The 14983-nt window shown below is 41.0% G+C and overlaps 1 protein-coding gene across 12 annotated transcripts in view; it reads left to right on the top strand.

Annotated features, from left to right (window-relative positions):
- Positions 1-14983, top strand: part of ARPP21 (cAMP regulated phosphoprotein 21) — a 206583-nt gene that overhangs the window by 157446 nt on the left and 34154 nt on the right. For all 12 annotated transcript variants that reach the window (XM_082498959.1, XM_082498966.1, XM_082498965.1 and 9 more), the window contains one exon: positions 5947-6073. In XM_082498959.1, the coding sequence (XP_082355085.1) occupies positions 5947-6073 (127 nt within the window). The remainder of the gene's footprint in view (positions 1-5946; positions 6074-14983) is intronic.

Here is a 14983-nt window from a genome sequence, read left to right as displayed (position 1 = left end):
TTCTGCCCGTGGGAGAACTTTACTGTGGCAGTGGCTGTTGGCAACCTGAATCGCCTGTTACTCTTTTGGGCTTACATGCAATAGTAAGGCTGCTCTCAGATGCCAAAGCAGGTGGTCTAAGGCAGGCTTTTAAAAAAAAAAAAAAAAAAAAAAGGCAATAAAGGACATGGTAATGCATGCAAAACATTCTGCGATGCATTAATCAATGCGATCAATGTAAAAGCACTTTTATATCTGAAATGTTGCCATTGAGTTTATACCGGTAAAAAAGAGGCTTGATTTTAATGGCAAATTACTTTCTGTAAATGCATCCCTGATAAGGTTCTGGTGGATTGGCTGTGGGGCCCTCTATGCTCTTGGAAAATATCAGAGCGAGGAAAATTTTGGATGGAGGTCCTGTAAGTATGATCCTTTCCTTTGGGAAAGAAGGAGAAAGAAATACTCTCCAAGCCTACAAACATAAAGGTACTGCAATTAAATTATTAGCTTTTGTATTAAAGTTCTATTAGACGTGGCTCTACAGCTGCTCTCCAAGATTCTCTCTTCCAGTCTGTATCAAAGCAGAAGCAGGCTGAGTTCAAAATGACATGCCTAAGAAGTGGTGAGAGGACCTGTTGCATTTCTTTTACTGCTTTTTTCATCACATCTGTTCCCCAGCTTGACAACAGAGTCATGATTTAATAACCTGAAAATAACGATCTGTCTTTGTTCAGACAATTGGAAAAAAAAACCCAAAACCCATAAACCAAAAAAACAAAACAAAACCAAAACCCAACCATTACTCTGGGTTTGCTGAAAGGGACTTTTAGCAGCAAATTCCTGTTTGTTTTGTGTATCACAAACAGCAAACATACATCTTTACTTCCTTTATTTCCTTCTATTTTCAATTTTCTTCTCTTTCTGGTGATTCTTCTATAGCGCTTATGGGCCTGGGCACTTCAACAAGGGTCCGTATTTGGGTTTTGCAGCACTCTGTCATTGGTGCTTGTCATTGCTCTGCCTTTCACGGAATCACGGAGTTTTCAGAGTTGGAAGGGACCTCTAGAGATCATCTAGTCCAACCCCCTGCTAAAGCAGGATTGCCCAGAGCACATTACTCAGGACTGCATCCAGGCGGGTCTTGAAAATCTCCAGAGAAGGGGACTCCACAACCTCCCTGGGCAGCCTGTGCCAGTCCTCTGTCACCCGAACCGTAAAGAAGTTTTTCTGTGTATTTGAACGGAATATCCTATGTTCTAACTTATGCCCATTACCCCTCGTCCTGTTACTTGGAACCATTGAAAAGAGCCTGGCTCCATCCTCCTTCAACCCACCCTTTAGATACTTGTACGCCATAATAAGGTCTCCCCTCAGCCTTCTCTTCTCCAGGCTCAAGAGTCCCAGCTCTCTCAGCCCTTCCTCATAAGGGAGATGCTCCAATGCCTTAATCGTCTTAGTTGCCCTTCGCTGGACTCACTCCAGCAGTTCCCTGTCCCTCTTGAACTGGGGAGCCCAAAACTGGACACAGTATTCCAGTTGTGGCCTCACCACTTTGCAAACGAAGAACTGGGAAAACTGCGAGTACTATGCCAGTGGGAAAGCATACGCTCCCTTTAAAGTTATTTTCACCTTTGACTCATTATTTATGGAAGCTGTACTGGCAAAATGATGTCCGAAAATAAGATGGCATGAATTCTTGGAAAGTCGGGGAGAAGTAATACACATGTTGAGGGATTTTTCACCTGAATTAATTTTGTGTCATCATTGATTTTAGCTGTCTCTTTGTAGAAGCCCCGTCCTAGAGAGTCCATAGCTACCCTAAGACACAAAATCTTTCTTCATAGCATGTCTCCTCTGGGAAACTTGTTATGAAAAAGCCTGGGGAGTGACTGCAAGTGAGTGAGTCTTTTCTTGATGATCTCAGAAGATGATATTGGAGGACACGTCTGTATTTTTCCACAGGCCATTATTTTTTTTTGTTACTATTGTTGTAATTATTATGGAGGACAGGGGGGTAGAGGAGAGAGAAAAATCTTTGAAGGATGACTGATGCCAGTCAGTTAGATACTGGAAGGTAACAGCAGCTCCATGTGTCCATAGATCAGTGTGGTTTCTGTTGTCTTCACTCCCATTTTATACAACTTTAGCTGCCATTAGCAATAGTGTCAGCATCACTAATCATCTGGATGAAGGTAAACTTAACTGGTTTTCAGTGATGTTAAGAGAAGGTGGAATACCTGTCTGATGGCAGATCAGTAGGGAGATAGGTTAGAAAAGTAAAATCAGCCTGAAGGATGCATGGAACCTTATCCCTACCATGAGGAAATAAACAAAATAGCTGTGAATTTAAGGGATGCTCCTAGAGAGCAGTCCAAGGGAGACCTGCTCTGGCAATGGGTTTCAAAATGTACACGGACAGAAAAAAGCAGAAAGCCAATGCTGTATTGAGTCTCTGTCCATCATCTAGAGAAAAAAAACACATTAGAAAGAGGAAAAAATAATCCCTGTTAGTGCTGGTCCATGAGTGTCTCTGAAGTGATGTGCCCAGTCCTGTTACAGTTGAAGTTCAATAAAGAAAACGATGTATGTGAAAGAAAAAATAGAGATGCATTGGAATGGTCAGCCTACAAACAAGGAGGGTATCCACCTTCAAAATAAGAATATCCAAGGGTTAAGGATCATCTGTCAACTATTTCCATGGTGATTATTAAAGGGGGGGGGATGGACAGACGGATTTTTCCCAGTGTCAAGGATTAAGATCGAGGAACTATGCTTTTAGACTGAAGAAGACAGCTTTTATTTATGTTATGGTCTTAGAAGGGCATATTTTTAAAATATTTATTTATTTATTTTTAGGGTAACCATATTGGCATGCTTGTCAGTTTAGTGGAAACTTCCTTGTTCTGCAAATGAAATACGTTACACAAGCAAAAGGTCCAAGGTTAGATTGTGCGTTCACATGGGAAAGCAATTCAAGTATAATCTGGCATGTCGGTAGGCTGCTACAGAAATGTAATGCTTTTTGTTGAAGAGCACATAAGCAGAGGTGTTAGTATTACTGACGTAATGAGAAACTAAAAAATTCAAGAGGGTCAGAGTAGATGATGTAAGCGATACTTGTTATCTCTGATCCCTCTAATTCCGCTGTCCACTACAGTAATATCAGAAAGGACAAATAATGTGTTTCAACTACTGACGTAGAGATGTATTCAAGATAAATGAAAATGCATCCTTCCTGACCCCTCAACCACGAGAGACCTATTTTATCTATGTCTATATTTTACATCAAGCCCTTCTTTTAATGTCTGATCTCTTAAAAAAAATACCCCAAACGAAACAAAAAGCAAACCCCAAGCCAAACTTCTTCTTTGCAAGTCGTGTGCATGATTACTAGCAAATTGATCCATTAATCTTTCTACATGAAATGATTATTTTTACCCAATGCTCCTACTACTAACATTTTTCAGGCTGATAGATTGCACTCTGATAAGCTTCTAAATGGCTATATAACAAATGTATTCCAATTAATTGAGAAAATGAGAGAGAAGGAGAAAACCCTTTGACTAACTCTGAGGTGTTATCTGTGTAGTAAAAGTAAATACCTGTTTCCAAATAACTCTCAACGCTCTGGTGTATGTATATGTTTTTGTGCTAAGTATGTTCACTTCAAAAGCTATACTCTTTAGGCTATGTTTTAAAGTTAATACCTACAGAATCTTTCCACAAGAGAGAATTCACATCGTTCTCATATGCTCGTGTATTTTCAAATATCTAGGGGCTTGTCTGCACAAGGAAAATGAGGAAGTTGAGGGTAAATCAAGTAACTTTAAATCCTTCAAGTGAGATCAAGCTGCAGCCAGGAGAAGTGAGAGTATTTCCACAGGGGTTTAATATTCTTTAATTTCTAGAATACGTTATTAGAAATTAAAGAATATTTGAGAGGATGTTTGCTCCGTTCCCCTTCCCCAAGGCAGGATCAGCTATTTGCATTGACTTTATTTAGGCTGAGTCTTACCACTTCTTTCAAGTTTCATGTTGTAGAGGTTTCCACAAGGTGAGTCTATCACACTAAAATGCTTGATCCCTTGTTTACACTGTTATGATGTTTAAAGAGTGATTTTTTTGCACCTGAAATATCTGGGTCAACTTTCCTATACCTTGTGGCTTTTCTTTGCAGAGAAACAAATTGTTTGTGATTTTGTCCATTTTACACAGGCATTTTGCTTTTATTACTTTAGTCTTTAACAAAACAAATTACTTGAAGACAGGCTGTAACCATTTGGTGTCACTTGGTATTGTCTGGAGGGAAGATAGCTTACAACATTTTCCAGTTGAAACGTATCTTGTCTTTCTGGTACATGCTTGAATCTGGCTGATATTACCTGGGTGGGGGGAGAAGAAGAAGAAGAAAAAAAAGCTATGTGATTTCAATTGATTCAAGAGAAGATGAATACAGCTTAAAGAATGAATGGGTATTCAGTCTCTTGACTGACAGGTGATATTGACTGTCAGTTGGTCTGGGGGTTTCACTTCACCAACGTCACTGAGGCCGGTTTTGTTGATCCTGATACTTTTCCCACCACATTTACCCATTCAGTAGTCTTCTACTTGCCAAATTAGCCATCCATACCCGCTTCTTGCCTAGTCTTTTGTATCTAGGCCTGTTCTTTTTCATTTGACGTCATCTCTAGGAAAATTTCTGATCCCTCTGATGTCCTACCAGTATACAAAAGGATGCAGGTACCTTTACTCTGCTAATACTTTACTTTATGGGGAATCAAGTTGAATAAGCTGTTCCAGGAACATTTCCTTCATGGAAATAAAGGTGACAAAAATAGTTGTCTTTTTTGTATGGGAAAAAAAAAAAAAGGAAGCATTTTGTATGACTCTGTGCATATATATGAGTAGGATAAATGATACACACAAAGAAAAATAATAATTGTGTGATTTATAAAGAAATGCTGACAGATGTGGCAGAAGTCACAAGAGGAGCAACGTTCTCCTAAGCCTTTGTCCTCTGCAGTTTGTTGATACCACACGCTGCTGAACTGTCACATACCCACAGAATCCTCTGCAGCTGAAAATGAAGAATTTTGAGTGCTTTGAACTTTCCAAGGGTCAGTTGAAAACTGTTTAGCTCAAATGTCTCAGTAATGGTGGTGTAGGATGTATAGGAAAAACCTTTAGCTCCAGTCACCTGTAAACTTCCATGTTCGCTTACTTGTTAAGGTGATGTAGTACATGTTGCTCTGTAGTGGCAATAATAATAGAAGAAAGAAGCCCACCTGGCAGAACTTGCTGACTCAAGGCCTCCCCTTAGCTCCTGCAAGAAAACAGCTATGATTGTTTTTTGAGTTGTAATTGTATTCACACCAAGTGTGAGAGAGGCTTTACAGGGAAACGGTCGTGTAAGGAAGGATGTAGCTGTTGAACAAAAGCATGAATTTAATAATCATTTCTTACAAATGTTAAGGGTAGACGCGCTCCATCTTTTCCTCTGTCTCACTTCTATATATTTTTTACTCCAGGCCATTCTTTGCTTCAAATTGACCATTTTCTCCAGAGTTCACTTAATGCTTCAATATGCTGTCTATACGTATTATGTTGATATGGAAGGTGGTGTTTGCATCCACTTTTCTGCAGCATTTGAGACTTCACTGTGATTTCTGTGGTATATGCACGTAGCTTTTTATGCATGCTGTATGTTTTTGTGTCTTTCAATTAAAATTCTTTTTCTCCTGTTTCTTGAAGTATCTGAGAAGTAATCTGGGCACCGATAGCCCTTTTCCTAACAAAGCTGAAAGCAAGCAGCAGTTCTTGAAGAGACACAATGCAAACCTCTCCTCTTGATTACTGTTATCGCTAATATGGCTGACTTGAACTCTTGTTCCCCTTCCAGTTTTGTTTTATTTTGAGAATCTTTGGGCTTTAGGGTCCGTAGTTAGTTGCTGTTCTCTTTCTTTACAGATGCCAGTGTATTATTACCCATCTGGTCAGTACCCTACCTCAACAACTCAGCAGTACAGACCCATTGCCTCAGTTCAGTACAGTGCACAGCGGAGTCAGCAGATCCCACAGACTGCACAGCAAGCAGGTATTTCCATCTGTTACTCAGTTCTTTAGCTGCTCGCAGTGACTTTGCCGGTGAAACCGAGTGGTTGTGGTTTAATTTTGAATTTGAGCAGCGGAGGAGAAAGCTGGTCGCTGTTCCGTTTGAGAATACAGTGAAAATTACAAATTGAGAAACCCTTTGCTTGGAGATCACAGAATCATAGAACAGTTTGGGTTGGAAAGGACCTTCAAGATCATCTAGTTCCAACCCCCCTGACATGGGCCAGGGACACCTTCCACTAGACCAAGTTGCTCAAAGCCCCATCCAACCTGGCCTTGAACACTTCCAGGGATACCGAGCAAAGGAAGAGAGGAGTTGCGTTCTCCACCGCTGCTGTCCTGCACGCAGTGCCATGTCCTCAGTATCCATGCTCCATGTGATGGGTCACAGAGAGAGGTGGGAGGGAACTGGTGTGAGCAGTCACATTGCATGTTCAAGCCGACCGTTGCGGTTTGTCCTTCATCATGCAAACTCCCTAAATGGTTTGTAAGACTCTACACGGTGGACAGGTTTGCAGTGATGCAGAAGGGGCCGGTCGTGCTCTACCACCTTCTGCTCTCCCTGAGCCTGAGGAGTGGCGAGGTGGTCCGTGTTGTTGGTGCCCATCAGGACCAGCTTCCCACAGTGACGTGCAGCTGGAAGGGGGGCCGTTACACTGTAAGAGAGTGAGTAGCAGGTCTCACAGTGAACCGGTCTCTTTTCCTGCTGTGTCATGCCACTCCTGATGACACCAGAGTAAGAGGGATATAGGCAGCATTGAGCTGGTGTTTGCTGGGGGAGAGCAGGGTTTGTACTCATGAAAGGGTCTTCGCATTTCAAGGGAATAAACAGTTCTGGTTTTGGAGATTGTTTTTTTAAAGTTGTTGATTGTGTATTTCTTTAGTGCACACCTTCCCTCGTAGGGTGTCTCAAACAGTAACTCCAAGGTGTGGGGGGTGTTGTTTCCCGGTAGGGTTTGCAATCACCGACGTGGCAGGTAGGACAAAGCATTCATCTTTCTGTCTGGGTTTGGCAGAAACCCTTCTGAATGGCAAAGCAGGTTCCCTGCAGAGGCATTGATGTGAAAGTGTTTTAAGATGCAAGTCAAGAGCCCAGACGTGAGACATGAACAAGACTTATGGGGCCATCCAGCCTGTCAACCTGTCCCTGTAATGCGACTGCTGGCAATTTTGTTCCCGCTCTCTCAGGTGCTCAGGGAAACAAAGGCATGGCAAACACAGCTATAACTAAGCAATTGATTATTTTTATTTTTTTTTTCTTAAAGCTGTTCTGTGTTCTAATAAAATAAGTGTTTTGGTCAGTGTTGTGGCGGCTGACTGTGTCTGCTTTCATAAACTTGTATTTATACATTCCTAAGAGAGAAAGGGGTGAGAACACTGCGCAAAGGTCTTCTGACTTCTGCCTGGCAGTCTGGTACCATATTTATTATCTCTGTGTAGCGGGTCTTTGAACCTAAGTGCAAATCAACTTAGATGACATTATCTGGGTCTGCTGTGTTGTCATAAAAACGTATTTATCAGTTTAATGCTACATCCATAGCATAGTGGAGATTATGGTAAATGAAGTGCACAAAAGATGGCCTGAAGCACTCGAGTGATGTTCTGGAGAATATCCAGCTATTTGATCTTGACGAAATCGTAGTTTTAAAAAAATATATTGAAGTACAGGGGCTGTTACGTTTGAGTACAGACAATGCAGAGATGCAAATGCTAATTTTGTTTCTGTGTTTACCGCATTGTTTTCCTTCCATGTTTGGAAAACATGAGTCAAAGAGTCTATGTAAAATCTCTAGCATGTCAGTCTTTCCCTGCTGCAATTCGCTCTTTCAGCTGCCTGCTCAGTTGGAAACATTATTCTTATCTCTTGTTTAAAAACGAAAACATTGTGACTATGGTTTAGGCTCCCTGCTGTGGCAATGATTTTAAGCATTTAGCTATTCTCAGATCTTGAGACTTGGCTGAGAACAGATTCCTCAAGCTGGTTCATCCCTTTGGGCTCAGATACATCCCTTCCCATAGCCGCCGTCGGAGCGTGTGATAGGCGTGCCAGGAAGCAGCTTGCAGTTTCCTACAGATCTTCTCTTGGAGATACGGTGTAAGGATCGTTCAAATTTATGTTCCACTGCATCCCTTGGCATTTGGAAAATAACTACCTTTCCAAAATGTCACAGAATTTGTCCTAAAATAAAAGAGGAATTAAAATACAGGCAAGTATATTATTTTTGCTCCAGATTTATTGCAGGAAGTTCACTGGAAGCACCAAGACACCACAAACCCAAATGATTCAGTGATGGTTTCAGATGGTTTCATGCCCGGTGTTGCTGCATCTGCCTTTCTTCCCATGAGCCTGCCCACACACATACATTTTGCTCCTTGTGTGCCCTGTGGCCTCAGCCTACCTGCAAAATCATCATTCCTCTTTGTTCCTCTTTGATGCCCAGCAGCTGCTTGCTGGGCAGGAGACAGTGTTATGGCACCACAGCAGATTGACCGGTGGCACCTAAACAGAGCAATTAACTACCAGCTCGTAACGCAGCCTTTTGATGGTCGGGCAGGTGAGCTTGGACGAGCCTCTTCGCTTTCCAGCCACTGATTTTTATGAAACTTTAGATATGTTATGTCTTTGCAGCTTCCATCTCTGTGCCAAACGTGATAGAAATTAGATGACGAGCTCAAAAAGTTACTCTGAGGGTTATTTGAGGAAAAACTGGCAGAGTAATCATGCTCATTTTTCCTTCAGAAACCATCTTTTTTTAAAAAAAAAAAAAAAAAAACAACAAGACAAAACACTAAACCGCTTCAAAAATTTCTAAATCTTCCTATAAACTTGTATATGACTGGAAAATAGCAATCAACGGGTGAGCGTTTCAGAGCAGTTTCCCTTCCTGTTCAGCACGGGAGCAGGTTGTGGCAGGAGCCGGGAATAACTAGGGGCAGGAAAATGAAGACGTGAAGGAGAGCGGCGCTGGCGAAACAGAGCATGTTGGGGATGGGAAGCGGGAACAGACGGGAAGGAGGCAATCAAAAGGATGATTTCTGAAACGGTCTCCCCAAAGACCTCGCAACGCTTGCTGCTGCTGCTTCGGAGAGAGGGTGGCTACAGTGCGGGCAGGCTCGTGGGAGCCCACGCTGTCTGCCTGTACCTGCCGGCTGGCTCGTAGGGCAAGCGTGAAGAGGGAGGTATCCTCAGCACGGCAGCTCAGAGAACGTTTTCTTAAACTGCAAAAGTTTGCCTGCTTGGAGGAGCTTTCGGAAGCTTTCAAAGCCGGCAGCAAGGAGTTCAGATCTTACTTTCCCCACTTTGGGCTGCAGAGGTCAGAGTGTGATCTAATGCCAGCAATTTGTTTTCATTTTTCTTAGAAAAGGTCTCTTCAAGAGCGGAGCGATATTGATGACTTTTACAGCAAACAGCTAAAGTAAAATGTCAGCACAGCATCTGTGGTGGCTGAGGGAGCCTGTACTCTCTTGTGGCTCTGGAAGGAGAGCAATATTAAGTTAAAACGGCTCCAGGGCAGAAAAAAAGATGAGCTCACCTAAAATTAGATTAGAGCTCTGATAGCAATAAATCATTTGGAGAGAAGGATGAGAACTTTTCTGTGTGCTTAGTTACCTATTTTTTTTTTTTTTTTTTTTCCTTAAGTGCTGGCTTGTATGAGAACGTAAGTGATCCATTTCTAGGAGAAGCCTGGTACGAAGAGAGTTGTCCATGAAGATTTTATAAAAATCTCTGCCTTTTGAATTACATTTGTTTCTGTTCAAGCCAAAATGTGGTATCTGATGGTGTGGTAGCATGGTCCGTAAACAGAAATACTTCTCTTTCAGTCAGTTGCATACCATCGTTGCTCTTCTTCATTGTGCTGCTTCTGCACCATTCTTGTGTCCAGTCCTGCACAATGCAAAGTTTTTTGAAGTGTTGCCATTGAGTGGGGCCAGGGTCCAAGCCGGTGTCTGTCACACCATGGCACGAGTAGGACATCGTAGTTGGATTCTTAGGACATGTTCAGGCAGCTGTTCTCACACCCAGTATGCTCATTTTTCAAACTATTTGGTTATGTTGCTATTAGTCATTTCTGCGTGCTATAGTAGATGATACTTAAGATATTGTGAAATGCCCAGTTCTATAACCACACAGAAGAAAATATTATTTCTGTAGTCCCCTCTAGCAGTGCTCTATAAATTACACGTTTAGCATCATCAGTATTTCATTCTTCAGTAATTATCTCTATATTGATATTTTCAAAAGCTTTCAATCCTAGTTATTGTTTTTGAATAGAAAAATAGAGATATATTGATGATAAATTAGTAATGATTTCTATTTTATCATGATGGAAGAAATCAGCAATATGTTATTTTATATCTACGTCTGTATTTTCTTTCATTATAACAAGTGCTGTGCACTTCGAGGATTTTTTGTCTTTAAAGTGCTTCATAAACATGAGCTGGATAAGTACATAAGTATTACTTTGGGATATGCAACTGCTCTTATTGCTGTTCACAAATTAACAAGTTGCAACAAATTACATTATTTTCTCCTACTTTGGTTCATTGTTGTATGTCTTCCAGATAATTTCATAGTGCAACAGAAATTTTATAGATAAAATAATACTTAGATTGTTGTTTGGGCCATATTCTAAAAGGCAGTTGGCTTCGTTGACCACACAGTTGTAAGGTAAAAATCTGTGGCATGCGTTTTGTAAGGTAAAAATCTGTGGCATGTGTTTTGCGTCAGCGATGAAGATCATCTTTTAAGGAGATTAAAGCTAGACCTATAGCTTTTTTCAGTTGAAAAGTCTTCCAGTCAGAAGTTTACACTGTAATATTTCCAGAGAAAATAAGACGGTATTTGGCATAATTGGATGGTCTTTAATTCCTGCAATTAATGTAATGGGTTTAGGATTTCTCATTTGAGAATCAACAAATGTTGCCATTATAACTTGTTTCGGTGCCCAGACAGCACGGGAAGGCTCAGGTTGCATAGGAAATCTCCGCTTTTTCCTACAAGTGGAATAGTTGGTTGTGTACAGTAGCACCACGGGCACAAGGAAGTCGTTACATGAGGAAAGTATATATCTGAACACTGCCTGGATGTAGAGTCCTTTCTTAATAAGTATCCAGGGATCTTCTGTAAACAACGAATGCTTGTCTTGAAGGAAAGGTAATATTTCTGATGGAGTGCTGTATTATTAGCCTTTACAGCTTCCAGTAAGGAAAAAGAGGTAATTGTCTCTTTAATGCATCCCCGAAACAAATTTTAAGCGAAGACAAAATGTACCTTAATGTAGTCCATAAATTTGTTTAGGTAGAAATCAGAGTCAAATTGACAATGAAATACCAAATTTCTCCTTAATTTAATCATTTAGGTGTCGGCATAATTGAAGAGTGTTATCGTCAAGTCCCTTTCATCCTTTTTGTCTTCTGAAAGCATTTGTCACTATAAACTGATGCTGAAAGGAAAAAAAAAAAAAAAAAACAGGAAGGGAAATGTGCAGCACTAAAAAAAAAAATTGGTTATCATGGTCATTAGAGGACTTTATAAAGAAATATTGCAGCTTTCTGCCTTCATTAGCAACCTGACAGGAGCTCGTGGTCCATGAGAGATTTGTTTGCATAATTCCACCTATAATTTCTGTGCTTATATAAACATAAACAACTTCAATTTTTAAGTATCTAATTATCTGAAGAAACTATTTCTCCAACAGTAATTGCTTACTGCACTGTTGAAACAGATTTGTACCGAAGGTGTCCATCTGTGTATAATGCTATATTTTTTTACAGCAGATACTATTTCTCCTGGAAAGCATTGCAGGGGGTGTGTGTCTCATTTTCACAGGGGCTTGACAGGAACAGGAGGGACAGGGCTCTACTGTTTTAGTCACTTAAGTGTAGTGCTGTATTCATTAATGTTGATGTAAGGCCTTGAAATGTAAAAGCATTTTATGAAATGCTAGGGCCAGATCAAGAAGGAGTTTGCAGCAATTGCAGTAGGAGGACTAAGTTCAAACTTGTGATCTTGGAGTGAGCCACACCCGTATTATTAGATTCTGTCCAAGTATTTTATGTTTAAGTTGCCCAGAAACTTAAAGCTTTACCTACAAGCGCTTTCATTTTGACAGTACTGATTGTCTTAGACCAAGAGCATCTGCAAGGCGGAGCTAAGCTCTCCTCCTGCCAGCAAGACTTCTTCTGATGGATGTGCCATGGAAGTGCCTGTAGCAAATATGGGTGGCTGCTCCTCAGGCTTGGGTTTGGGGTTTTGTTTTGTTTTGTTTTTTTTTTTTTCTTAAATCACATCTGGAGGGGAAAGGAGCCATTGTGTTTGGGTTTTTTTTGTGTGTGGGTTTTTTTTTTTTAATTTGATTTTATGATCTGGTTCCAACTTTAGGCATTCCCGTGGTATGAGAAATGGATGCCTTGACCTGAGGGGGTTTTAACCCATGTTGTGCACTGCAGGGGAACTGCTCACCGGGTTCTCTGCTGTTCGGGGACGTTCCCCATCTTTCTTACAGTGCTTTCTTTAAAGGTATGAAGGAACAGAGAATTAAGTGCATGAAAAAGAAGGGCACTGACTTAGTTCTGATTATGTATTTTATGTTCTTTTTTTGCGAGTTTAAGGTCTTGCTTTGTGGTATTTCACCATTGAAATCACCGTATATCACTGTATATGGTGTGTGATTAAGATTAGCCCCGTCCTCCTCCTCAGTGTTTCCTATTAGCTACCCATAGGGATCTTCCTACCTCAAGTTTTGTGCCCTGGATTTCATTCCCCTACTGCTGAAGGAGGATTCTGTCACTAAATATTGCATTCAAGACTTTTCAGAAGCTTGCTGGGAGAGCCAGGACTATGGCTTAAAAGTTTTTAAATTTCTAGGCTTAGAAAGACTAAATCCTGTTGTCCTTCTGAGATTAAGCAGTAGTGCTGCACCAGTACCGAACAACTGTTCAGCTTTATAGAATATCTGTAATTTAAATTAATAGCAGAATTAATACTATCACACTCCCTGCAGCGTACTTGATTCTGAAAATTAAAAGGCAAAATCACTTTTGTCAAAAAGCTTTGTTCTCCCTCAAATGACTTGTTTAATTATTCAGCATTCCCACCAAGAGAGAGCAAATATTGAGGGAAAAGAACACCGGTAGACTCGACAACCATAAAAGTCTTAAGACAAGCATTTAGTTGTTGGTTTCTTTCAAGGCTTCTCAAGTTTTGTTCAACTTCTCTAGCACTAATTAAAATCTAAGCCATTTCTGACAGTGTTCCTCCAGTTTCACACTCAAATACATATTTTTTTCTTTTTAGAGAATTAGTACGTGTTAATCTCCTGTCAGTTAACGTACAGGAGCAAGCAGAGAGAGAAAAGATTTCGAGCAGCATTATGCACTGGATAGGACTTCAAAATAGCCTCTAAAAATTGCAGAGGCCACACTAAAATGTAGGGAACACTCTGAGGTATTCAACAATGTCTACAAAGAATCTTTGTATTTCTGTCTTTTCTTTGCCAGAAAGAGTCATACATCATCTCTATTGCTAATTCTGTGTTGGATCAATGCACAGTGCTCCCACTTCTTGCGATGGAAATTTCCAGCACTGAATAATTGAGAGGTTTATATTGTAGTCCTTGAGAGCACAGACAGATTTCATCTTTTTTCTTTTTTTTTTTTTTTTTTTTCCTTTTTCTTTTTCTTTTCCAATACCATCCTGCCATTGCTAATACAAATGGAGCCCCACCATAAAGAGAAACGCCGGAAGGGCTCTCTGGAGGGGCAGAGGCCATCTCCAGCTCTGCTTCGGGCGCGCTGCTCACAGTAGGTCTATAGGCTTTGGGGCTCAGTTTTCCGTGACTTTCCCATGGATGAAAGCATGCAATGGGATGGAGAAGTGCAGGAGGGCTTTTGGGTCTAAGCTAGTAGTTGAAGAAATACTCTGAATGTGTACCAGAGATCTGCACTGCGGGGCTGGTGGGGGGGTGGTGGTTTTCGCCTTACTGTCGCTACTGGTTGAGGATTTAAGAATCGAAGCACACTTTGCAGCTCTAAAACTCAATAGAACAGGACACTTATTTAGATCGGGATGCAGCAGAAGAAATGGGTGTGAGTATGAGCTGCCTAGAAGAAGGGCTGCAGCATGTGTTCAGTGTTAGTGTAGAGGAACTCAAGAACCACGTTCCAGTAACTGAAGTGGTATTGTGCTGACCGGCCCTGATTTGTAAAAAGGTCCCAGTGCCTTTGCCTGATTTTTGTTCAACCTTTGTTCCAGTCAGTTATTGTTTGCCTAAACCGTCTGCAAGAACAGCATCCCTCTGCAATTGCAAGGACATTTTCAGTTTGTCTCACCAAGGTTAGACATATAGAATGCATGCATTTATATAGCAAGTGAGCAATTGTCTTAACTTCTCTTTTGTTTGTTTGCAAATGAAATAAGGCTGATGGTGTGAGTATGTGAAGGAGGCGCAGCCCTTGAGTCTTCTCGAAGAAAGGAGCTGTTTTCCGTAGCCACAGGCAAAGATACGTGATACCTCTCCAAATAGTTCTTCACCTCTTCCCCAGGTCCTGCTCTCTGTTGCAGCTCGCTCATTATGCACCAGAGCAGAGAGCATTCCTGCAGTATGAGCTAATTGTGATGCGTGATGGCTGGTAGCTGTCATTGCTATTGGACAGAAAATAAAAATAAAATTGAATTTGCTGTCTGAGCGTCTGGTTCTAACAACAGCTTGATTATTTCTGTTATTACTAGTGATACATAGTCCCTGCTGAGGTTTCGCTTCCAGTGGGTATCGCTGGCATTTATCATCATGAACGATAAGGATAAATGCAGGTTTTCTTGCTGCAGACTCTGGTGAGGGTTCCCTCATGGCTGATAGGATGTAGATTGAGAAGGGAAAGAGGTGATTCTTTT

Source organism: Vanellus vanellus (assembly GCF_965231255.1).
Source record: "Vanellus vanellus genome assembly, chromosome: 2".
Classification (NCBI taxonomy): domain Eukaryota; kingdom Metazoa; phylum Chordata; class Aves; order Charadriiformes; family Charadriidae; genus Vanellus; species Vanellus vanellus.
Note: the sequence above shows the minus strand (reverse complement) of the source record. Positions and strands in the feature narration are given on the sequence as shown.